General features: G+C 44.9%; 1 protein-coding gene across 1 annotated transcript in view; it reads right to left on the bottom strand.

The window, feature by feature from the left end:
* Positions 1-25,519, bottom strand: part of ETV6 (ETS variant transcription factor 6) — a 223,609-nt gene that overhangs the window by 23,522 nt on the left and 174,568 nt on the right. Inside the window, exons 4-5 of the mRNA XM_079775590.1 lie at positions 16,276-16,410; positions 2,437-2,979 (exon numbers count right to left, since the gene is read on the bottom strand). Of these exons, the coding sequence (XP_079631716.1) occupies positions 2,437-2,979; positions 16,276-16,410 (678 nt within the window). The remainder of the gene's footprint in view (positions 1-2,436; positions 2,980-16,275; positions 16,411-25,519) is intronic.

Here is a 25,519-nt window from a genome sequence, read left to right as displayed (position 1 = left end):
ATAAGCTACCTCAAAGAGAATTATAAACAAGGAGGAAGTATCTGCAAACGTCCAGTGCTGCTGTGCAGACCATGCGAGAAACAACACAAGAAGGATCTTGCTGAACAGCACGAGACGGGTCATGTAGATTATTCATGGTACTGTGCTGACCCATCCTTTCTCCAACTGGGAAATTCTCAGGTTTTGTCTAAGCTCTGCTTCTTTTTCCCCTGCTCTTCTTTTCAGTTTCTTTTTATTATTAAAGTAATATATATATACTAGAGGCCCAATGCATGAAGATTTCGTGCAAAAATGGGCCTTCCTTCCCCTGGCTGCGGGCACCGCCTTCACTCCGGCCCGGAGCTGCCTTTCCACCTTCCCACGCTGCCCAGAGGCCCAGAGCTGCTGGGGCAGTGCGGAACGCGGCAAGCATCCCGCCCTGCCCCCGGCTGCTCCGCGCCTGTGTATGCAAATTAACCCACCATCTTTGTTGGGTTAATTTGCATACCCACTCCTGATTAGCTGGTGGGCGTCGTGAAGGTACAGTCAGTTTGCATCTTTCTCTTTTATTAGTATATATATATATATATATATATATATATATATATATATATACATACATACATATACAGGTAGAGAGAACAGTAATCCCCACCCCCCGCAGGCATCCATCACCTGGCCACATAGCCATTGGCTCAGGGCTGACCTTATTTTAGGCAGACTCCATCCATTCCTCATGCCCGACTCTGCAGGATCATTTTGATTCAAATCCCAGACATAGATCATTTCATTTTTCATAGTTTTTAAAACACACAAGTCATATTTCTTTGCCATCTTATTTGCTTGATTCAACATTTCTGATGTAAATTATAACAATAAAATTGAGACAACATTGGAGGTGCATTTGGGGCCAGAGAAAAATTTGGAAACAACCTAAAGAAGGGACACTGAGTGGAGGCGGCGGTGATTAAAGTAAGGAGCCTATAGGACCCCAGGCTGTTGAGGTGTCAGGGCACTGCTCCACCCTGGAGTGCAGCTGGCACTTTATCCTGGGGCAGTGGCCGGCAAACTCATTGGTCCACAGAGCCAAACATCAACAGTACAACGACTGAGATTTCTTTTGAGAGCCAAATTTTTTAAACTTAAACTTCTTCTAACGCCACTTCTTCAAAATAGACTCGCCCAGGCCGTGGTATTTTGTGGAAGAGCCACACTCAAGGTCAAGGGGCCAAAGAGCCGCATGTGGCTCGTGAGCCACAGTTTGTCGACCTTGGTCCTGGGGCATCAGCTCATGGAGGAGGAGGAGGAAGAGGAGGATGAGGATGAGGAGGAGGAGGAGGAGGAGGAGGAGGAGGAGGAGGAGGGAGAAGAGGAGGCATTTCTCACCTTTCCCTGAACAGGCTGGACCCCTCCCCTCCTTCTTCCATGCATTCCTCCCACCAGTAAACACAAATCACCTTCAGCATCGAGCTACCTCCCTGCTAAGCCTTCCATAATTCCTACCGTCAAAACATGCCTTCTCTCTGCTTTGCTCCCATAGTACTTAATTATCCCAGCACACAGTGAGTAATAAATAAGTGAATAAATGCTTGTGCACTGAATGAATGGGACATAGGACTTACTTCATTCGGCCTTATATCTTAGTTAGTGGTTTTCCCATCTGTCTCTCCTAGTACATTTTAAATTCCTTGAAGAAATAATTGTGTCAAATCAGCTCTGTGTCCCCTGCTTCCTAATGTGTTTATCTGCGCATATCGGTGCTCAACAAATGTCTCCGGAATAGAGCGACGCTCTAGGCAAAGAGCTAATCTTGCCGAGCGGTTGGAGGATTAAGCTTCTGGACTGACTTCACGTAAATTACGGGAAGATGAGCAAAAATGCGATGTGTAGATGTCTACTGGTTTCTTGTCTTAGGAAACAAATCTGGGCTTGTCATCGTAAAAGAATTCAAGAGTGGTTTCCTCTATCCCAATGACCCAACACCTGCCTCCAACACCACCCTCCTGTTTTCCTCTGCTGCCCCCTCCCAAGTGAAGGCTGCGCTGAGCTACTGCCCACAGGGTGGATTACAGGCCTGCGCCTGAGACAAAGGCTCTTTATGCTGTGTCTGGTTATTAATTAGCGGCTGGAAACTTCAGGACAGGGCCATTAACATGCTCATAAACCTTTTATTTTAAGTGTTTTCGCTTAGCCATGACTCTGATGTGACTCTCCTTATAAGCGGGATGTAGGACATTTGTTCCTTAACATTTCTGAGGCTCATTAACCACTTCGTCCCAGCAGCTCATTAACTAGCCCATTAGGGATTTCGCCTCATCCAGACAGAAGTCCCTCAGAGCCTTGGAGGGCACCAAATTGGGGATGGTGTGAGGCTGGCTGCAAAGTTCTCAGGAGAGAGTAGGGCTCTGTTAGGCCTGTCCAAGGCTGAAGTGGCAGCAGAGGGGAGCACCCACTTACCTGCTATCCTCCCAATGGGCATGGCGTGCTCCTCGGGCGGGGAGACGGAGACCATGATGTGGTTCATGTACAGGTCTTCCCGATGCGACAGGTTGATGGGTTTCCCTTCCCTGTGCAGCCCGTCCTCGGAGAGCCTGGACTGTTTGAAATCCACGGAGTGCCGGGGGTTCAAGATCAAAGGGTGCATGATGGGGCTGGGCATCAGCTGGATCACGCGTGTGCTCTCCTGCCGGGGGCTGGACGGCTTCTGGTGGGACTCGGAGGACGGAGGGCAGTGATTATTCTCTAGGGGAGACACCGACAGGGGGTAGGACTCCTGGTGGTTGTTTTCCTGGTGGAGCCTTGGTCCCTGGGCCCTCTCGGCTGGGGAGAGGCGGCGGATCATGTTGTCCAGGGGGGACCGGAGGGGCCGCTGCTCTGGGTCAGGAGACGGCCGGTGATTTGTTGTGATGGGTGACCTAGAGCGGTGCAACAGTTCAATGGTGGGAGGGTTGTGGTGCACATTCTCCACGGAAGGCCTCGGGGTCCTCTGGACACAGTTATCTGTGGAGCAGAGGGAGAGACCATCAGAGCCCCCGGTGAGCTGCCAGGGGAGGGACCTCACTGCAGCTCCACGGTGAACAGGGCAGGTGTGCAGTGCAGCCGCTTTCTGCCCAGGATGCAGGGCTGTTTTCCCCGCTTAGAAAAACTTCAAGTGCGCATACTTAGAATTCTTTCCCTGCCACTAGACAGCTAAGAATGTCTACAAACATTCCATTAATCACCTGCTAGTGGCTTACAAACACAAGGAAGCCAAACTTTCATTCTTTACCTTTGACTTGCATGTGGCTTTCAGGGTCCTTAAGGGTTTCTCTCTAGATGCTTTCACGGACTTACATTTTCATAAGCAAATTTTCATTTTCTCTATCTCCAGGAGTTATGGATATTTAATAATAATAACAACAACAACAACAACAACAACAACAACAACAACAAAGCAATTACTATATCCTAGCTTCTGCATTGTACTATTTAAAATTTACAACACTCCTAAGTAGCAGATACTAACTACCTTAATCCTACTTCACAGGTGAAAAAATGGAGGCATAAAGGAGGCAAGCAATTTACCCAAAATCACAGAGCCAGTTAAGGGGATTAGAACCAGACTCCAATCAGATTCTAGAACCCATGTATCAATTGCAATATCTACCACTTTTCTATATACAAACCGGGGCGGGGGGCGGGGGGGGGGGGGGGAAGTAACACCTAACCTGCTCTAAGCATGAATAGTGGGGCGAATATACAGAATGACAATCGGATTGTATTTTAAAGAACAATTAGGATCACTTTGTTTCTGAGTGTGCAGACCCTTCCCACAGGTGCTTAAAGACAGGCAGAGGTCAGTACAAAGGAGTAACATACCTCCACCCCATCCCACTTGAACTTTCAAGCTGGTCACATGTGAGCAAGGACAACCCAGAAGTATACGCAGCTCGGCAACAGAAGTAGTTCTGTAGGCTGGGTGGAGAGAGGAGCTAGCATATATTTGGCTTTGAGTCCCTGCTAAGAATAGGAAGGAGATAAATCTGTCTATGAAAATGGAGCTTTCTATAGGGCCCGCACTCATCTTCATGAAGTTTTTCTGGCCATATCTATGCCCAGAACTGTCTCATTGGCATAGCTACCAGCAGGCGACTGGTTTAATAAGTTAGAGTATACCTCTAAACAGTGGAGGACTATGTGGCTATAAAATGGAATGAGGAGTATCTCAATATTCTGCTAAGCGCTGGTCTCTAGGCTCTATGGTTAGATAAGCAAAGCAAGTTAAAGTATTTATAGTATGCTACCATTTTTCTAACGAAGAAGGGGATTCCAGTTTCAATAATGGCAGAGTGGCTTGTATTGAACTAACCTTCCTACACGTAGAAATAATAGAATCTGGATAGAATACATTTCTAAAAGTTATCTGAAGGTAATGGAAAAAACTGAAGGGGTTTTCACTCTTGAAAGAAGGGAACTGCACAGAGTGAGATACCAATTTGCAGAGCGTTTGCCCTGAGGATTGTCCATGTAATGTGGGGCAGGTAGAAAATGACTTGAAAGTTGCTTGAGGTGTCATGGATTCAGGTATGGCTGCCAGAATGGCAAAAAATTGAGAGAGCAAGTCTCATAAAGAGAGCTTCAGAGGGAGTATCACTAAACTGGCACATAGAGTTTCCTCAAATCTTTAACATGTGCTCTGAATAGCACATGTGCTGGGGAAACTCTCTAAGGAGCTCAGTGAAAAGCAACAGCTGGATGATTGAAAGATAGGAGCAGAAATCTCAGCTACTGGCCACTGTATTGAAGACAGAATTTGGATTTTAAGTTCCATTAAAAAGCTCTGTAAGCATCTCAAGGCTGTGTATTAACTCAGAAGGCCACACCTTATGAGTAAGGATAGTGCTCTAGGACCAAGGGGTTTACCCAGTGGCTAAAGGAAAAACTGAAGCAGATCTGTCCTAACTAAATGTAAGATCAAGACTCAACAAATTCAGACTGGCTAGTCATTTAACTGCCTGTTAGAATAAAAATCAACATCTTTCGGAGGAATCTATATATATACTAGTAAAAGCCTACATGACCATCTGACCGCTCAACCACCTGACTGGTAGCTATGATGAGCAATGACCACCAGGGGGCAGACACTCCAACTGGTAGCTATGACGTGCATTGACCACCAGGGGGCAGATGCTCAACACAGGAGCTGCCAAGCTGCAGTGACTTGGCAGGTGATGCACCCAGAACCAGAGAGGAGGGAGCCCGATTCTGGGGTGCATCACCTGAGAACTGCCCTCTTGCAATCAGAACCCCTCAAGGGATGTCAGAGAGCACAGGTCAGGCCGAGGGACCCCACCTGCCAGAGGGACCCCGTTCACTCCGTAGATGCCCTTTGAGCCCTGGCGCTGCCCCAGGGAGGGACCACAGGAGATTGGCTCCAGGGTGTGTCCGGCCCATCTCGCCCAGTCCCACCCCGCCGGCCACCTTCTAATTAATTTCCTTTCAATGTGCATGAATCCATGTCCCGGGCACCAGTATAACATAATACAGAATCTCTACATACTTACTTGGATTCTGATTCAAACTTAGAAACATTGATGAGATAGTTGGGGAAATGTGAACATTAACAGGATATTTGGTGATACTGAAGATCTATTAGTTTTCAGGTGAGGTAATAACTCTATATGATTTTATAACAGGTCCTTATCATTTCAGACCTGTGCTGATATATTTACAGATGAAATTATATACCTGGGATTTGCTTTACAATAATCTGGAAGGTGAATCAGAGTGTACCTGGGACATAGAGGAAACAAAAATGGCCACAATTGATCCTTAAAGCTGGTGATAGGTACATGGTGGTTCATTATACAGTATAATTCTCCCTACTTTTGTATCAGTTTGATATTTGCCACTATAAAAAGGTGTTTTTTTTTTTAAAGTGCTTAATCAATCTTGCAATGATACAGGTTGGGATGACAAGTACTAACTTCGTCACTTGAACCCAAATGCAAATAAATGCTTACAAGGTATTGGCTGGACTCATGGTATTAACTTTAATAGCTGAGATTATTAGTATGATATAAATGACCTGTAATCTTTTGGGGATGATTCTTTTCATAGCTAATATGGATCTCGATTCTGCTAGCCATGAACACTTGTCATTTGTCACAGAATATGGCCATCGTAAGCAAGTATTTAAGATAGTTGCATTTTGAAGTTTCATATCTTTTCTTCTAAATGCCATTTACAGAATGTCTGCCTTTCCTTAAAAGCTTATTAAGGTTTTAAAAATACTTAAGGATGATGAAGGCCATGTGTTGAAAAATCCTATTTCCTGAATCCATTTCCCGTCTTACAAATTGCAAAATGACACAGGCATTGGCCAGTAGTCTGGTTACCTACAAGCTTCCTTTGATGTCCTGGGCTTCAAGGCTCAGTGTATGGGTGTGCACTCAGGGCAAGCCTTAGGAAGTCTGGGAGGACTATGAGAGGAAGAGCTTTCATGCCAAGGGTAAAAGAGGAACTGATGTAATGTCCTGGAGAGATTTCACTCTCTGTTCCTGCCCAGATCGTTGGGAACAATAAAGGAGGGAGATAGTGCTCTGGATAATCAACTCAAATTTTACTTTTGACTCAGGATCTGGCAGGAACAGGACTTGGTGGAGCATGATTTATTTCTCTCCCTGCACACACCACTCAAAGAGGAAGTACTTGATGAAGTTGATAACATTAATGGTAGAGAACTGGATCCGAGGGTTTTAACTCCAGGCAACTGGTGGCCTGGGCACAACCACTGTCGAGGCTGAAAGGCCTGCAATGAGGTCTTCCAAGCTTTTGTTTCAGTTTGCAAAGCACGCGCCCACGGATGGAGAGGGCGATGACGTTCCTGCCCTGCTGCCTGCGGCCTCTGTTATTATAAGTTGGCAGCAGGGTATGGAAACTTATGAGACCAGAGCCGGCAGGCAGAGAAGCTCCGGACACAGGAAATGCACCGAGCGGACAGTGGGTGCATTAAATCCCCCAGATGTAGGAGTCTTCTGTCTAAAACAAGAAGATTTTTTTTTGGTCTGGCCTTGATGTCTGGGTTTGTTCTTGGTGAATTGCCCATCTGGAAAACTGGGAAGTTATCCACATTGCCCTCCGTCTGAAGGTCTTGATATGGGAGGGAAATGCATAAGGAAGAGGGAGGGAAAGCCACAGTTAGTGTGGGCGTGGAAGGAAGAGGGAAGGGGAAAAAAGACCAAGGACTGGTAGAGAACCCATTCTGGTTGAAAGTGTTTTCTGATCCCAAACCTTTCTCTTTGTACCAGTAGGTCTCTTTTAGACACATATAATCCCTTCTCACTACCAAACAGCCCAAAATATGATGATTATGAAATCATCATATAAATAAATGTGATGATTACACAAAAAAAAAAAGGTCTGATTTCTTTTCTCCTCTTTTTTGGGGGGGGTGTGTTGTTTGTTAATCCTCATTTAAGGATATTTTTTTCCATTGATTTTCAGAGAGAGTGGAAGGGAGGAGGAGAGACAGAGAGAGAGTAACATCAATGTTGGGTCAATTGGTTGCCTCCCCCATGTGCCTTGACCAGGGCTAGGGATTGAGCCTGCAACCAAGGAAGGTGCCCTTGATTGGAATCGAACCTGGGACCCTTTAGTCTAAGGGCCGACACTCCAACCCCTAGGGCTCTCCTCTTTCTTTTTACCTATTAGAAAAGTTTCTCTATTTAAAATTCACTAAAAGTTGACCCAATTTAATCATGTTATAAATAATGAATACTAGTAAACCTAAAAAAACAGAACAAAAACAAATTGCCTTTGGTTAAAGTCATTGGTTTTGACTGGAAAATCTCCAGAGTAGCACAAAGGCTAAGATCAAGTTTATACCTCACACACAGGATCATACGTCCACCAGCATGCTTTCCCTGAGGACATGGACGATGATAAGAAGTTAGGGAGATGCAAATCAACAGGCCCGGCAGGTCAGCCTCTCTCATCAGCCTCAGTCTCCTGTTCCACATTCTTTCAGAAGGGACCATTTCCCAGCACAATTTTGTAAAAGATTCATGGGAACCATAAAGAGCTATATGGAGATTAAAGGGTCTAGGTCTTGAGGTAGAACTCAAAACAGATTTCGTGTACAAACTTAAGTGTTGTAACACCTGCTATGGGTTGAACTGTACTTTCCTCACTCAAAGAAAATTCATATTCTGAAGTCCCAATCCCAGTACCTCAGAATGTGACCTTGTTGGAAATGGGGTCATTGCAGACGTAATCAGTTAAGGTAAGGTCACAGGGTGGGGCCCTAATCCGATGTGACTGGTGTCCTTATGAAAAGGGGAATTTGGACACACAGACACACACACACTGCATGATGTTGCCCCACAGTGATTACAAAATATGAGTTGAATCACAGAACCTTGTGTGATGTCAACTATATTTCAAGTAGTGTCTTGGATGCAGAATATACAAAGAGTAAGAAAACGTGGTCCTTGCTCTCAAGAATATAATAATTTAAAAGACACATAAAAATACACACGCATCAACAGACTACAGGTGCTGAAAAAGAGTGGATGCACACGGGGAGCATGCCCTGTGAAGACGAAGCCAAGGATTGCCAGCAAACCACCAGAAGCTAGAAGAGGGGTGCATGACAGATTCTCCCTCACGGTCCAATTCTGCCCACACCTCCTTGATCTTGGACTTCCAGCCTCCAGAACTGTGAGATAATAAATTCATGTTGTTTAAATCAACTATCTGTGGTTCTCTGTTATTGTAGCCCTAGAAAACTAATACAACCCTCATCCCCTACTCCTTTCCCAAGAGTTTCAGCTGAGGCTTTCCACTGACCCTTTGCCTGCCCATTTCAGTCTATTCATCTCAACAAGTTGCCAATGCTACTGAATGCCCGAGACTAAAACTGCCCAAGTTTGCAGGGCATGATTCACAGATGTTTGAGGTCATATACAATAAGTCAGCTCCTTGAATTTTATAAGCATTTGGTGAAAGGAACTGAAAGAAGCAACATAGGTAACTTGCAGGACTCTGAGGTTTCAACTTCATTATTGTGGGTGGAAGGCCTTCGAACAGGCTACCTCTGCCAGCGGCTCAGTACAGAGGGCAGAAGCAGGTCTGTGGGCCGTGGAGGTGCTCTGGGCTGTATGCTCTTTTTGTCCTTTGCAGGCAGGTGGTGTAGACTGCAAGCATGGCAAACTCGCGGCTGGCAGGCTGCTGACTGTGAGTTTGACATGCTTGGTAGAGGAAGGAGTCTCTCTCCCTCAGTCTCAATAAAGCACCACAAAAGACGTAAATGAAGAAATCAAGGGATCAGATTTCAAACGAGTCTATCAGCCCTGTGGGTGTCCACCTTGTAAATCATTTACAGGGATGGGGTCAGGGTGGCACAGAGATAAGGCAGAGGAGGGCTGGAAAGAGGAAAGAACAAGATAACGTCAAATGAGGCCCTCCTCCTCAGGGAGCGAACCCACAAGGCTCCCAGTGCCCTTATCTCAAAAAAGTCAGATGACATTTCCCGAGTGGTAAGAGGAAGTTTCTTGAAGACTTCCAGACCACCTTGTGAGAGTTATTCATGCATCGGAGGGATCACCTGTCCCTAAAACTTGTGGCTGAAGAGAGCCAGCTAGCCGTTGGGCTAAGAGCAGCCTCTACCATTGCAGGATGCCAGAGGAGGCAGGGAAGGGAGTGCTTCCTCCCTGAAGTAGGCTGAGTCTAGACCATTGGCAAGAGGCTCTCTGCACTACCCAGGGGCTCCACACTTCCCCATCACAATCCAATGCTGCATCAGGGGACAAAGGTCAGAGAGTAAAAGGTCATGCTGCCTTAGACCCTGAAATATAGGAAGCAAAGCAGGGAAAAGGAGTTAGGCAAGGGCGGAATTCGGCCTGGTAAGGGGAAAAGATGCTGTTAGCTGGTTCCCCGGGGAACGACAGGAAGTCAAGATCTGGGCCTGTTCTTCCTCTGGTGGAACCTCATGACCTCCTGTCAGATCCAAGAATCCCAGAATTGAAAGGAGCACAAAAAGGTTCATCTTATAGCTCTTACATGTGAGAGGAGACCCAGGAGATTAACAGGCCCCGAAGGGTCACGGAGGACCTACCATGTGCCAGGGACTGTGACGTCACAGAGTCCACGCAGAACTCATTCTGAAAGTGGGCTGTGTCCTGAAAGCAATTAAGGCTGGGACTTCTAATGTATTTTACCCTAGAAATAATATTACATACGGTGCCTGGTTAATCCATGAAGGAATTCTAGGAGAATGGCCTGGGTAGGGAAAAGGCCCTTCTTATGTCCGGAATGCACAAATGCGGTGTTGACACAAAGAGCATGTAGCGGCAATAATGGGATTGGTTAAGAACATTGGAACTGAATGTAAGACATCAAACAGCCAACCACTGCACAACAATGTGAATATACTTAACACTACTGAACACTTAAACATGGTTAAGATGGTAAATGTTATGTATATTTTACCACAACTACAAATTTAAGTTAAAAAAAGAAAAGAAAAAACCCAATCAAATAGTGGCAAAAAATATCAAATCATGGTAACGAGTAGCATTTATTGAATGCCTGCTATGTGATAGATGCTGTTCTAAGGGCATTTTCCATATTAACTCGATCCTTTCCTATATCAATCATATTTGATAGGTGTATTTTCCTTATTTTACAGATGGAAACTAAGACACCAGGAAGTTGAGTAACTTGCCTGAAGTCTCCCAGCTGGTAAACTGGGAGCTGGGAGCTGAACAGCTGGTCAGGATCCAGAGTGCAGACACACGGTGATGCTCTCTGGCTCCACCGCGCATTACACAGTTAACACGGATTACAAAGTCGCCAGACCCCAGCCAACAGCCTCCTTGACACTTCAGTCATCAACACGATCCCAGCGAGACTAGAGACGCGGGGATGCTTTTCGCAACAACCAGTAATAGGATGTGGCCCGAGCAGCTAAAAGCCTCATGTGCCCTGCTGCCCACTCGGCAGCTGTCCTGAGGGGCTGGCTCCCCAGGACGACGGCAGCTCTCCAGCTCTCGGAAGCCAGTGCCTGACTCAGAGCCCACATTTCTCACAGGCTGGGGATGTTCCCTGGACTAGTCCATTCATCCTGAGGCAGTCAATGCTCTCTATGGGTTAATGCATCCAAGTTAGTCTGAGATTTTCATATCATGAATTGAAGACGTACACTGGTGTCTCAAAAGTTATCTTTGACTTTTTATTTTTACTTAGATTTGGCAGTTTCAAGTACTATGAAGCAGAAAATGTATAATCAGACGTGCTGGGACTTGCCACAATGTACCTAGTCAGGGGACCTGACCTGGCATCCTAATCTCTACAAGTCCATTCATTTGTTCCATGTTTAGAGTGCTTGCATAATAATAATAATAATAATAATAATAATAAATAATGAGAACATTATTTTTGTGGCTCAGTCATGCTGCGGATGAGTGCAGGTATTGGAGCCGTGTGGGCCTGGGGTTAAGTCTTAACTTTGCTTCTTTGCAGCTGTTGTGATTTGGGGGATGTCACTTTACTGCTCAAGCCTCGATTTCCTCATCTGTAAAACGGGAATAATATTACCTTCTTGAAAGGCTGGGTGTGAAGATTAAATGATTTAAACATGTAAGAGCTTAGAACAGGGTTTGACATGCAAAAAAGGATGCAATAAATGCTAGCTTTTATTTTGTTATTATAAAGCAGATTCATATACCTCATCTTCTTTAATTATTTCATTAAACTTGTTTAAGATTTCCTTCCTCCAAAACAGTCTTTGGGCACTTGGATCTGGTGGCTGGCGGAGGGGGAGAGGTAACGTTTCCATTAATAAAGCAACCCTATAAATACAACTTCTGTGGGCCGTCCCAGAATGTAGGCCACCCACTCTGCCCCCATCAAAGACGTGATTTCTCTCCACTCTCTCACCCTGTGTGATTGTAAGGAGAATTGAGAAAACAGTATTTTGACACTTGACTTTTCTCATCTTCACTTCCACTTTCCATGTCCACCTGGTGGCAAAAAGCTGCCCCAGAGCAGAACTGTCACCTTAAAACTGCCTACACTGTTGCAGAAACAATCATAGCCCTGCACGTGCAAATATTTTCAAATGAAAGTGACTAAGAATCACCTCCCAGCCTCTTAGATGGGGCATAGGAGAGGGTGGAACGGAAGAGCTGAAATTACAGGGGGGTCCCCCAAAGAGGTGGTGGAAGAAGAACATTTAAGAAACATAGACATTTCCCTGGCTGGGGGCTCAACTGGTTGGAGCGTCATCCGTACACAAAAAGGTTGCGGATTCGATTCCTGGTCAGGGCACATACCTAGGTTGTGGGTTCAATCCCCAGTCAGGATGCGAACAGGAGGCAGCCAATTGAGCTCTCTCTCTCTCTCTTTCTCTTCACCTTCCTTTCTCTCTAGAATAAATGAAAACTTCCTCGGGTGAGGATTAAAAGAAGAAACATAGATCTCATTCCTTCTCCCTAGAGACTTGTGCATGTCCAAGCCAACATCATTTGCTGGTCTGAAATTTCTAAAGATGTTTTGCCTCCTGGTTTTGGTAAAAGAAGTAGTATTGCTTATTTTGTCTTCTTCCTACATAAATATCTAATTCATATTATGCAGATTAAATGGGTCACAACAATAAAAGAAAAGAAGTCTAGAAGAGATATTTAGCTATTTCTGAGCAACACCAGGCAGGACACTGTTAGGATTTTCTAGATTTTAGTTGCCCTTTACCCTGAAGGTAGGGAATGCATCTTATTCATCTTCATATCACCCAGGGAGGCTCACACCATGGATAGAATATGAGGATTTGAGAGCTGAAAGATCTGCGATCATTTAGTCTAATCTCCTATCTTACAACTGAGGGCCAGAGAAATGAGAAACTTAGCCCTTATGATTGTTCTGGACGAATAATGGGTTAGAACCTGGTTTCCTGACTTCCGACATCATTCTTCAGAAAGTTTTATCTCAGCTGACCATGTGTCCCAGTTTGTCAAAATGATTCTGGCTTATGCCCATTGCCCTCGCTTACTTGTTAGAATCCCATTTCGTTGTCATGAATGTCTCGGTAGGGATGAAAATTTATAAGGTTACCCGGTGATATAATATTGCACTCTCTTCCCATAAGCAAATAAGGAAAAAGAGTGGGATGCAGGTTCTCCTAGACTTAGGTGGTGATCTGAGGATTGCTTTGCCCAACGCTGGACAATTTCAGAACAGACATGGAGAAGACAAGTGTTTACAAAAAAAAAAAAAAAGGGTTTGAATTAGTAAGATCACCTTCCTCTCCTGAGGGGATCTCTGAGCTAACACCAGTGTCCTAGCTTATGGGACTGCCATGTGGCTGCTGGTAAGCCGGGGTGGGGGGGAGGGGGGGGAAGAGGGGACAGGATTTCAATGCAATGTACTCGGATGGGATATTTGCAGGGAACTGCTGCTGGATTAAACAAGAAACCTTTGTGTTGGGAGATAAATTCCCAGAATGACATGAATGTGCGAACTGGGTAAGTTGGTGACAGTGATGAGGTGAAGCCACAGGGGGCCGAATGAAGCTTTGTTCTTGCAGGTCACTCTGCACGCCCGGCCTCCGAGCCAGCCTATCCAGGGCATCTCTCTGCGCCAAGTCAGGAGCTACACACTTTCACATGGCACTGTACCCCAACGAGGTAAGACAAATCACTGGGGACACAATATTTGCTATGCTTCATTTCACTTTACGGAACTACTTGTTCTCAGGGCCAGATCCCTCTGTATGTTAACATATGCCCATATTAATGTGTTACTAGTCACAAGTAAATATCACAGTATTGATTCCAGAGATAGTTCCTGTCGAGCTGGATATTTCTTCTTGCTGGTGGAGGAGAGAGGAAAAGGGGTGGGAGGCGGGTGGGGGCAGGGAACTCTAGTAGGTTCCTTCTCCTTCATCACCAAGGGCACCGATAGATCTGGAAGTCTGGGGGCAGCAGCCTCTTCATATGGCCTCTGGGTCTTGTTCAGCTCTTCTCATTTGCTAACACCTGATAAAGACCTAAGCTTCCCTTCTTGAGTGTCCACCCGTCCATCTGAGAGCATGCCCTGCGTCTGCCTGGGCGAAGGAGAGGGCACGTACTCTCAGCTCTTGCTTCCTGGCTGATAGCTTTAAGGAGTACTTTTCAGAGCCGGGTCTGCAGCAGAGCTAACTGGTTCACAGGGCGATGAGACCCTTGACCTTGGCCTCATTAGCTCCATTCTTTTACCTACTGAGCTCATCCCTTCCACCACCACACTTGAGAGCACAGCTCATTAAAGCGTAGGTGGGGCACATCTGTATTTATTGGGTTTGAGAGTAGCTCTGAGAGTAAGCCAGCTTTCTCTATTGATTAGCTCCTGCAAATGAGAACAATGACAAGCACACCTACTTATGAGTCAAATCACGCCATGGGGAGAGGAGGAAGGATTTGTGATGAGGTCAGACCATCAGTCTCCAATCACATTTGGGAATAAAAAAAAGGAATAGAAATTCCAAATGGGATTTTTTTTTTTTAAGTAATGAGAAAAAGAGGGGGGGGGGGAGAGCGGAACACTCATCACACGCCCTTTGTATCTGAAGAGGCAGGCAAGGTAATATAATTCTCGCCTTAATGTCAAGCTTCAGTAAACCCACCTCCTGGTTACCATGCAGGCGGAAATGTACATGCAGGAAGAGCAGAAGAAGGAAGAAACCCAACTGGGGGTGGGGCCAGCTGCTAAATTTAGCAAGGGTAAAACTAGAGGAAGGAAGGATGAGAGAGACATCACAAAGCCAGGGACCTGCTGGGAAGCACTTGGCACAAGGAAGAGGTGTGGAGATGCCCGGAGTCAGGCTCTCTTCTGTGAAGTGTTAATGAAGAAAACAACTTCCCATGTTTTTAATTTGCCAATAACAGAACAAAAATATTAGCCCTGCTCCTGGGGGTGATCTAGCAATACAAGGAAATGCCCCAAGGGACCAGGGTTTTAGTCCCCTAGTAATCTGGTCCTAAGAAAAAGTCCATTTGAAAAGTATTGCTTTGTGTCCCCACATCTGTTAGCTAACCCATCCGGGCAGGAAGGCTCCACAGAGGCCCTGAGCATCGCCGTACAATGGAATGGTGCACAAAGTAAGATTTTTATACCTATTTCCATGCCCATATGCCTGCTTTTTTTTTTTTAAGATCTTAAAAATTGCTTTTTAGAGAGAGAGGAAGAGAGAGGGAAAGAGAGAAAAACATTGATGTGAGAGTGTAGCATCAATTGGCTGTGACCTGTATGCCCCCTACCAGGGATTGAGCCCACAACCTGGGCACGTGCCCTGGCCAGGAATGGAACCAGCAACCTTTCAGTGTATGGGATGACGTTCAACCACCTGAGCGACACCGGCCAGGGCCCCATATGCCTGCTTTGGACTATGTCCAGGGTCACAATGCAAGTCTGGTTTTCTGTTCTGTTTTCTACCAATGATTTTGATGATGGGTGTGAATCACAGGACAGCAGCACCTGGGACAGCTGAAATAGCACTTACACTGAGCACACTGTAAGACACCACCTCTGGTGCATGAAGAACCCCTGTTCCCCCACAGAGTTCACAGGGTTTGGGTCTTTTTTCATCCTCCAGCTCTCATTCCCCTCTGCTCACACGTCTTCAGTGATTCCCCCTTACTGTCCTCCATCCAAATCCTCCACATCCTATTTCCAACCTGACCTCCTTGGAGTAGCTCTACCAAGGCCAAGTGTGGATCATTGTTGAAGCAGGCTGATGGCTCACAGGCTTGTATTTAGTTTATTCTCTCTATTTGGGGCATGTTTAAAATTCCTCACAACAAAAGGTTGTGGGGAGGTGAGGGGGAGGGAAGATAAGCTGTACAACCCAAGTCATCTGACTACTTTCTCAAGGGCTGACTCCATCCTATGCCATTCTCTCTGCTTGGAATGTTCTCCACATCGTCCCTGCTTATCTGAATCCTGCTGGACCATCAAGGAACCCCCCAGAGCCACCTCGTGCATGGAGCTGACCTGCTGCTGGTACCGGGGCATATCACCCCTTCTGCACCTCTTTTTGATGCCTACTATGACATGTGCATATCTTGCTCCTTTCTTCACTGAGATCGTGAGTTGCATAGAGCCTAGAGATCTCTCAATCATCTTGGCATTTCCCCCAGGATCTTATACAAAGTAAGCATTCAATAATTCATTTGTTGAATGAAAAAATGAACCACATAAAAAAGAACAACTTATCAAATTAACAATGAGACCTCTTGGATCTGTCTAAGCCTCGGGCAAGGAAAGACAAGCCTCCTCGGGTACCTTCTTCGTGGTTCTGGTGCAGTATGACTTCTGGCTGGGTGTGGATCGAGTTTCCGGGGTGGAAGAAAGGTGAAAAAAGAATCCGAGGTTTCCTCTGCTTCAGAATATGCTGAAGGAGTTCATAGAGCACATCACCTGGAAAGAGAAAGGAAAGAGAAATACAGAAATGGGAATATTTTATTCACTACTCACTGAGCTTCGACGGTACGCGTGGCACTGTCCTGAGTTCACCATGTCCTGTGAGTAGGACAGGCTCGCTTCCTACTCTCCCAGAGCGCAGGGGACACCCGGGATGTGCTGCTTGGAACTCTGAAGGTCAGAGCATGTGATTTTTTAAATAGAACTTTTCGATTATGAAATATACCAAAAAAAGTTTTATAAAATGTCGAAAACCAGGAAGAACAAAAGCCACCCATAACTTCATCATGAAGAGGAAAGCCCCATTCCCTACCTAGAGTTATAAATTAGAATTGAGCATATCATAGTTGAGTGTCCCTTTTTCCCTCCCACATTACTGAACTGTTCCAGTAGCTGCAGAATGGCTGCTTCACAGGCTTTATTGGAACTTTAAATTGTCCTAATTTATTGCTATTCTTTTCGTGAAAACATTCTTTCCACATCCATCTTTGCTTGCATTTCCGATAATTCAAAGATTTATGAAGTCACTGAGTTTGAAAAGTTTTAATATCCCTATGACAACTCAGAGATTCTTCATAGAAATCATCCCCCCCAAAAAAAACCCCAAAAAAAACCAAAAACACCACACACACACACACACACACACACACATACACACACACACACACACATAACACCCATGCTTTCTACCCACCCCAATCCCAGGTAGAAAGAGAATAAATATGAAAAAAAATTCACTATCTGGTCACAGCTGCTAAGTACAGAAGAGATCGTATAGGGAACTGGCACATCCGGGATGCTTCCCTCCTTTAGAAATGCAACCCAGCACTGCTCCAAGGTCCCATAATTTCCAGAGAATCGTCTTTAGTTGTCAGTCAGCCCCTTGCTGAGGATGGAGGGGGTGTCCTGAGCTGGGGCCCCTTGTTCTGATATATTTGGTGTTTGACATGTCCACTGAGAAGTTAATTAGAGAAAAAACACCTGTCGTGGTCTCGTCCCACCCCTTTGACTTAGATCCAAGTTCAAAATGCAGGTGGGAGCCCCAAACCCCTCAGGGGTGGGTGATTAATCTCTCAAATACCACAGCCCTGACTGTCCCCCACGCCCTTCCACACACAGATATGCAGTCAACAACTGGAACAAACAATGGGCTTTTATCTCTAATTTTAGCCATTTTAAACAGGCTCTTTCATTAACAACTTAATTTAACTGCATATTTTGGGCTATAGATATTATTATTTTTTCTTTTAAACTCAGCCTGAGAAATGCTCCCTGTTAAATTCTTTCTCTGTGCAAACCTTTACTCCTTTTCCATTTATCCCAAATCAAGTTCCATCGAATTCTATTCTGAGGGATTCCCGAGGTCCCGAGCATCTTCGCTTTGGCTTTCGTCCTTCCTCTACCTTTGAATTTGGTTGTTATTAACATAACTTACTGCCACTATTTACTATTATGACTCAATAAGGCAAAAGACTTTAAAGAGCTGAGGTCACCAGGTCACTTGGGTATTTCCTTTCAGTGAAACGGGCAAGAAGATACAGCAGTGTTCTGAACCAGACTTCTAAAAGGTCTTTGGAGGCAGAACCTGGCACAGGTGATTGGGTTTGGGAGCTGGAAGGCTGCGGAGCTCACCGAAGCCCCACCGAGTAGTCACAGCCATCATGGTAATGTTGTCTCTGATAAGATGAGGACACGGAGCCCAAACTACAGTCCTAGTTTAAACTTCATATTTTAACCACTTACAAAAATAAGTCACTAATCAATACTCTGTTTCTTTCTAAACTTTTCTTTAAAAAAATATTTTTTTTATTGATTTCAGAGAGGAAGGGAGAGAGAAAGAGAGGTAGAAACATCAATGATGAGAAAGAATCATTGACTGCCTGCCTCCTGCATGCCCCACACCTGGGATTGAGCTTGCAACCTGGGCATGTGCCCTGACCGGGAATCAAACCATGACCTCCTTGTTCAAAGGTCAATGCTTGACCACGGAGCCAACCCGGCCCGACTTCCTAAACTTTTCTTAATTTACACGACCTCACATTGACTGGGTTTCATCCTGTGGATTTGAGAGCTGCTTTATTTGAGTAGCATGAAGAAGAGAAAACAAAACACTGAAAATGTGTTCCTGATCATTACTACTATTAAAAATAAAAGGTCAGTAATCGGTGAATCATTTTGGAAGGGGAGCCAGGAAATATAAACTTAGTGCCTGTGAGGTGTTCAACATAGTTGTCTAGAGAGGCAGGCTGATGTGGAGGATGGCACAGACCGCAGACGCGGCTGCTGGACAGCTCGTCCACCCAGGTGACCTTGAGCGAGTCCCTGAACTTCTTGGCAGAACGCAAACAACATCCACCCAGAGGTTGCTGCGAGAATTCAATAAGAGGATGGTCTTGAAGCACTTAGAGCAGGGGCTGGTGCACTGCTACACCCTAACCTCTTCCTGGGGTCACGCCCAGGGCTAGAGAAGCTCCGAGGTGTGGTGGCTGAAGACTGGGCAGGAGAGCAGGCAGGGCAGTAACATGGGCCGGGAAGAGTCTCCGCTGTGGGGCCAGGCTGGTTGGTGCCTCAGGCTCGTCCTTTAACACCTCTAGGCCTCACTCAGCTTCATCCACCCCACAGGATTACTGTGAGGAGTAGATGAGGAAATGAGCTCATCACAGCATCAGGCAAACAGAGAACCCAGCAAACACTAGCTGTGGCTGTGGCCACTGCTGTCACCACTACCACCACCACCATTATTGTTATTACTATCATTAAATTCATTATTATTGATATTACTATAGTAATATCTCACATATTGAACAGAGGAGGGGTATATGGGTCACGGTCAATGAGTCTCTGTTTCCTCTTCAGAAAGGGAAAAGGTTAACTGAGGCCATTTACTCATTCGTGGCCTCTCCGGACACCTCACCCCCGTGGTGGGCTAAATCCATGGTGGAGCTAACCTGTGCTCTGTCCCACCCAGGTGACCTTTAGCCCAGGTCTTAACTTCAGGCTCTCACCCCAAAGCTGGCAAAGGGAGCCAGGCAGCCGAGGTTCATCTCTGAGTGGGCAGGAGCAAGCAGGCGGAGGAGAGAGCCAAGTGGAACTTGGCCAGTTCCTCACCTAAACTGCACGCCTATTGTGAGAACTAGTAAGATAACATTCATCAGCACCACCTGTGACAGCTGGCTAGTGGGTGGGAGCAAGAGCCTGAGGTCCCAGGTTCCAGGCCAGGAAAAAACTGAATCCTAAAACGGTGAAGTACGGCCACAGCTAGATCCATCCATCCATCCATCCATCCATCCATCCATCCATCCACCCACCCACCCACATGTCTCCTCAGCAACCAGGGCTCCGCCTGGGAATGTGTCAGGCTTAGCACAAACATGTCACTACTATGGGGACCCAACTAAATGCATGTTCTGTGTGTGCATGCCTGGCAGTAATAACAGCTTGCTGAGAAATGCTCCTGATAACTGCTTGGAGTCTTAGACCAAGAGAGGATTCTAGAGCCGGGGTCGGCAAACTGCGGCTCGCGAGCCACATGCGGCTCTTTGGCCCCTTGAGTGTGGCTGTTCCACAAAATACCCCGGCCTGGGCGAGTCTATTTTGAAGAAGTGGCGTTTGAGGAAGTTTAAGTTTAAAAAATTTGGCTCTCAAAAGAAATTTCAATCGTTTGTACTGTTGATATTTGGCTCTGTTGACTAATGAGTTTGCTGACCACTGTTCTAGAGGTTTCTTATAATGACTCGAATTTGTGTTCAGTAAAAGCCCCCTTCCCCCCTTCCCCTGCCAAGAAGTAGCTTTGGAGGAGAACTTCCAGTGACGGGCAGCTGGCCACGAGATAAGCAAACCATTTTTGGACAGCTCTAGTTGATAGAAAGTTCTGATGAGCTGGAATCTGGCCGCCCTACAATCTCATGTACTTGAGCTCTTAGCTTTGGCTTCTGGAGCACCATGAACATGTGTCCCATCTACAACCGTCTTCTACATAAATAAAGATGGCCTCCCACCCTCTCCCCATCGCTACGGTCCCCGAATCCCGCCAACACCCGGCCTGTTCTCTTGGTACACTCTGAAATCATTCATGGGGGCATATCTGTAAAGTAGTACTAACAAAGAGATCTCTGGAATAAAGAAGATATTTAAAGATGTTATATTTATTTGCTTGTTGAAAATAAAGAGCGTGAGCCAAAGCACGGTATCTCTAACTTAGCTAATGATCACTGGCTCCAATTCAAAAGGCGCTTTTCGGGAAATTCTTGGCCCATTCAATTCTTGATAAATCTTCTTGGTCTTCCCAGAAAAGACATAACTAGTACTAACCGTAAAAGGTGCTTCTAGCTTTTGTTGGCTCCTCCATAGATCTGCATGCGTACATACATAGTTCATGTACACGCATGCCCGTACAGAGGTGGGTTTGCCACGAAGCTAGTGAGTTTCAGGGGCCTTCACTTACATAGTCCCTTGGGAGGAGCCCTAGAACTATATGCATCCAAATTATAAACTTCAGGCCCCATAAAACCTATATACCCTTCTGGGTGAATACACACATGTGACACATGAATGCACACACACACACACACACACACACACACACACACACACACACACACACAGAAACCCAGAAACTAAACACATACTATTTTACAATGGTGATCTGGATGTGAAAATCCAAGCACCTAATTTGAGAATTCTAAATTCTATTCTTTTATTTGCAATTTGTTCCAAATGGATAGTAGTGAGAGTGAACAAAACTGTTGCAAGTTGCTTGTCAATTTTACTAGTGTCTAAAGACCAAGAACATACAGATGCTGCTTAGGGGATCAAATTTATCCAAGTTTCCTTACTTTTAGAGGAAAGAGCTTGGGCTCTGGAGCAAGGAAGTCCCAAGTTTGAATCATGGTTCCTCTCTTTTTCAAGCGACATGCACCTAGGCAAACTATTTTGAGCCTTAGTTCAAGGCTTAGTTAAATAATCTTTGTCTCAAATAACAACAATGCCATAGACTTGGCAGGGCTGTTACAACGATTAAATGAGATGATGGGAAGAAGCACCAGCCCATGCCTGCTATCATATGTGCTCAATAGATGGGACCCCTTGTGATTATGATAATTATTCACAGACCTGTCTCAAAAAATCTGGAAGCTATTTGCTTTCCTTCAATACTTTTGCACTTAAAGCACATACAAAAGTTTAATGAAAGTCACATTTATATGTATGGAATTTTTTTCCAGTTGACATCATTTCATTCAGACATTTCTAGCTCACCATTTCTCTCTCTCTCTAGTTCACGGTTTTTATCTTCAACATCTTTCCATGGGTTTCTTCCTTTTAGTATTTAAGCAGTTTCAAGTTATGGGTTTCTTCCCTTTAGTATTTAAGCAGTTTCAAGTTTTTCCTGTTTTACACACATGTACATGCACACACACACACACACACACACACACACACACACACACTCTTTGTCTTCACCTTCCCCTCTAGGTATTCCTGTTTCTCTCCCATTGTAGCTGAAAAAGTCTCTGAGGAGCTGTCCTACTCTGCTATCATCCCTTTCCTCCCCTCCACTCCTCAGGGCCCTCATTCTGGTCTCCACTCCAAATCCTTCTCCAAACTGCTCTTGCTCAGGCCACCGGCCTGGTGTCAAAGCCAGAGAGCAGCGGTGGGGACTGGGGACCGTGCCTGCGCTCTCAGCAGCATTCACCACCAGGAATCACTACCTCCCCTCAGAACTGCATAGTTTCAGATTCTGATTTTTCCTGCTTCTCTTCTCACCTCTGCTCCTCCTCCTCCAACCCTTCCACAGCCAGGCTCCCCAGGGCTCTCCAGCTTTCTTTCTGGTGCTCTCATCTACTCCCAGGGCTCCCATCAGCTTGTCTATGCTGGATCCACTCCGGCCAGGCATTTCTTCCCACCTCAGGACCTTCAGTTCTCTCCAGACATGTCCTCCAGCATGTCACACGGGCACCACACACTGAGCCCTGAAAGCCCTTATGGTATATATCACTGTTCAGTAAATGCCCAGCTGATCGGGCCAGAAGCCTGGGAGTCACCCTTCACACCTCTCTCCCTCTTATCCAACATCTAATCAGTCACCTTATAGACTGTCTTCTAAATATTTCTTGACTCACCTCTTCCTCCCTGCTGACCCTATCTTAGTTCAAGTCACTACTACTGCTTTCAGGTGCCAGCCATGCTGACTGCCCACATCCACTTTCCATCTCTGCCTTGTCATGCCAACCTCTGCTTCAACCCTGGTGGCTCCTACCTGTCTGTCCTTTAAAAAATATTTTTATTGATTTCAGAGAGGATGGGAGAGGGAGAGAGAGAGAGAGAGAGAAACATCAATGATGAGAAAGAATCATTGATTGGCTGCCTCCTGCACACCCCCTACTGGGGATGAGCCAGCAACCTGGGCAGATGCCCTGACCGGGAATCGAACCAAGATCTGGTTAATAGGTCAACACTCAATCATATGCTCAATCACTGAGCCACACTGGCTGGGCAGGGTCCTATCTGTCTTTCAAATAACACTGACAGTCCTGAGCATGATCCACAAGACCCCGTACAACCTACCGAAGAAATAATAAGCGACCCCACAAATGATCCTAAAGCTACAGTGTATTCCTTTATAGTCACATTCTCCGCGTTCGTTTAGCAAATCTCATATTGGGGGCTGGCTCGGTGACTTCCAGTTTTGACAATTATAAATAGAATTGTTAAGGAATATCTATCCATCAACCTATCTATCTATCTATCTATTTTACTGGATTGTTTTCTTAGATTTTTTTTCTTAAAATGGTACTATCAACAAAAGGGTATGATTTGTTTAAAAGTTGTTGTTATTCACTGCTTGTTCTCCAAGGGGCTGGGACCAGTGCAGTGTGTCATCGACAAGGGTCCCCAGAGCCTGTCTCCTGGGGTTTCACAACATCAAACTTCTCACATTTAGATTTAAAGTGGAATCTTAACACTTTAAAAGTATGCAATTTTCAGGTGATGACTATGTACATATCCTATGAAGCTTATCTGATGTAACACATTCTTATATTTGCAAATTGTTCTCTTTTCCCTTTCTCTCTTCTGTTTTTATTCAGATTTTAGTTTTCTTCTGACCAATAAAATAATAATAAAAGCATGCATGGCGTGGGAGGGATAGCTCTCAGACTGTCCAGAAAATTCTCTCTGCTTGTGACAGGTTCAGAATGAAGTCCCATGTCTCAGTCCCTTCCGTTTCATCATAAACTCAACAGGGAAAACACCTGTGGAGTCACAGGTCCCAGAGGGGGACCCACTGGCGGCCACCACAGGCCCATTCCTGTCTCGGACTGCTTGGCTTTCTGACTCTGCATACTCTCATTTTCCCAGCATGCCATGCAATCCATTTTTGGAGGCTGATTGAATTACAAACGCTATTATTTAATACTAAATGCCTTCAGTGACCATAAAAATAAACTAGTCTTTTACTTAGGAACAAATGTTAGAAATTTGGCTGGAAATCTATATCCTAGACACAGAGATCCTGAGATAAAGGGAGCAGCTTGTGGGAAAAGTTCAATATTATATTTAAGACAAGCATAAATCAGTTAGAAAAGAAATCTAGTGAGACAATTACCTTTAGCTGGATAAAAAAACATATGGTAAGAAAAACAACAGAATAAGCTCATGAGGAAAAAAACATTGTGGAAGAAGTATGTTCTTTACTTAAAAAGTGTTAGTTTTACATGTTCCAGTATCACTCTGTATGAGGGGTCAGTGATCACCACCTTTCACAAATGGGACAAGTGAAGTGCTAAGAAATTAAGTGGCTTTCCTGTAATTGACTTATCTAAGCTTTCTGTTTTGTTTTTTCTTTCTTTGCTCAAAGACACAATAAGAGCAGAAAGAGCCAACTCCAGTATCTTCAGTCAAGGGTCATGTCTGCTCCACCTGCCACACTGCAGGGCTGTTACTCCCCTCTGGGACCCGGACCCTCAAAGACTCTGTGAGTCAATTCTGAAACAGCCAGCTGACACAGCCGTTCAATCTAGCCAGTTGGTCCAAGGAACTATATGTAGATAAGACCAGTATTGTTAGTTTAACCTTGAAAGGCAATTTAACTGTATTTAAAGGTCACAAGCAAAGCATGTTACCAAAGACAAAGGTTCTGGTGGGTTGGAAGGGAAGCAATCACTTGCAGCATCACATTCTAGTATACTAACAGAGGGATTTTCTTATAAATCTCCAATACAGTTATTGTTGAAATGAAAGTATTTTTTATTTTCCTTTTCTTTTTTTAAGCATTGATAGAAAGTCTAGCATGAATTAAATTGTTAATAACTTGCATTTTTTTCATATAAATAATGTACCTAAATCCATTCTACCTGAATGTCTTGGAGTTAAATCAATGTTAACTGTCTGTTCCTTCTTATTAAGGTGTTTTCTCAAGAGTCTCAAATTGGTCAAATAATCAAATACTCCTTTCAATTTAAATCATCCCAGACCACACCACATGGTATCTAGTAGCTTAAGGACGAGGCACAATTATCCTGTCCATGTGAGATTTTACAAAATAGAGATTTCCTATGTTTATTCTTCAGCTCTGCAAATGTAACAAATTTATCATCTTGTTCTATCTTCTAATTGGGAGAATATTCCAGATAAATATCCCATTTATCTTCAGCTTTTAAAATCCTGTTTAGAGGTGATATAGTTCCCTGCTTTAGTCTAAGGGTTGAAAATGGAGGACCCTTGTCCTTGAAGTGGATAAGTGCAGTTTGTTAAACTGATTAAAAAACGTAGAGTTCAGCCTGGCCAGTGGGGTTCAGTGGTTGAGTGTTGACCTATGAACCAGGAGGTCATGGTTCAATTCCCGGTCAGGGCACATGCCCAGGTTGCTCAATCCCCACTAGGGGATGTGCAGGAGGAAGCCGTTCAATGATTGTCTCTCATCATTGATGTTTCTATCTCTCTCTCCCTCTCCCTTCCTCTCTGAAATCAATGAAAATATACTTTTCAAAAAGTAGAGTTCAGAGAGGATCCCGTATTTGGACCTAAGATAAACAGTATTAATATTTCAGATAATTACAATTCATTGAGTTCCATTATTTCCTCTCTACATTTGACAAGAGTTGTAATA

Source organism: Cnephaeus nilssonii (genome assembly GCF_951640355.1).
Source record: "Cnephaeus nilssonii genome assembly, chromosome: 6".
In the NCBI taxonomy this organism is placed as follows: Eukaryota; Metazoa; Chordata; class Mammalia; order Chiroptera; family Vespertilionidae; genus Cnephaeus; species Cnephaeus nilssonii.
Note: the sequence above shows the minus strand (reverse complement) of the source record. Positions and strands in the feature narration are given on the sequence as shown.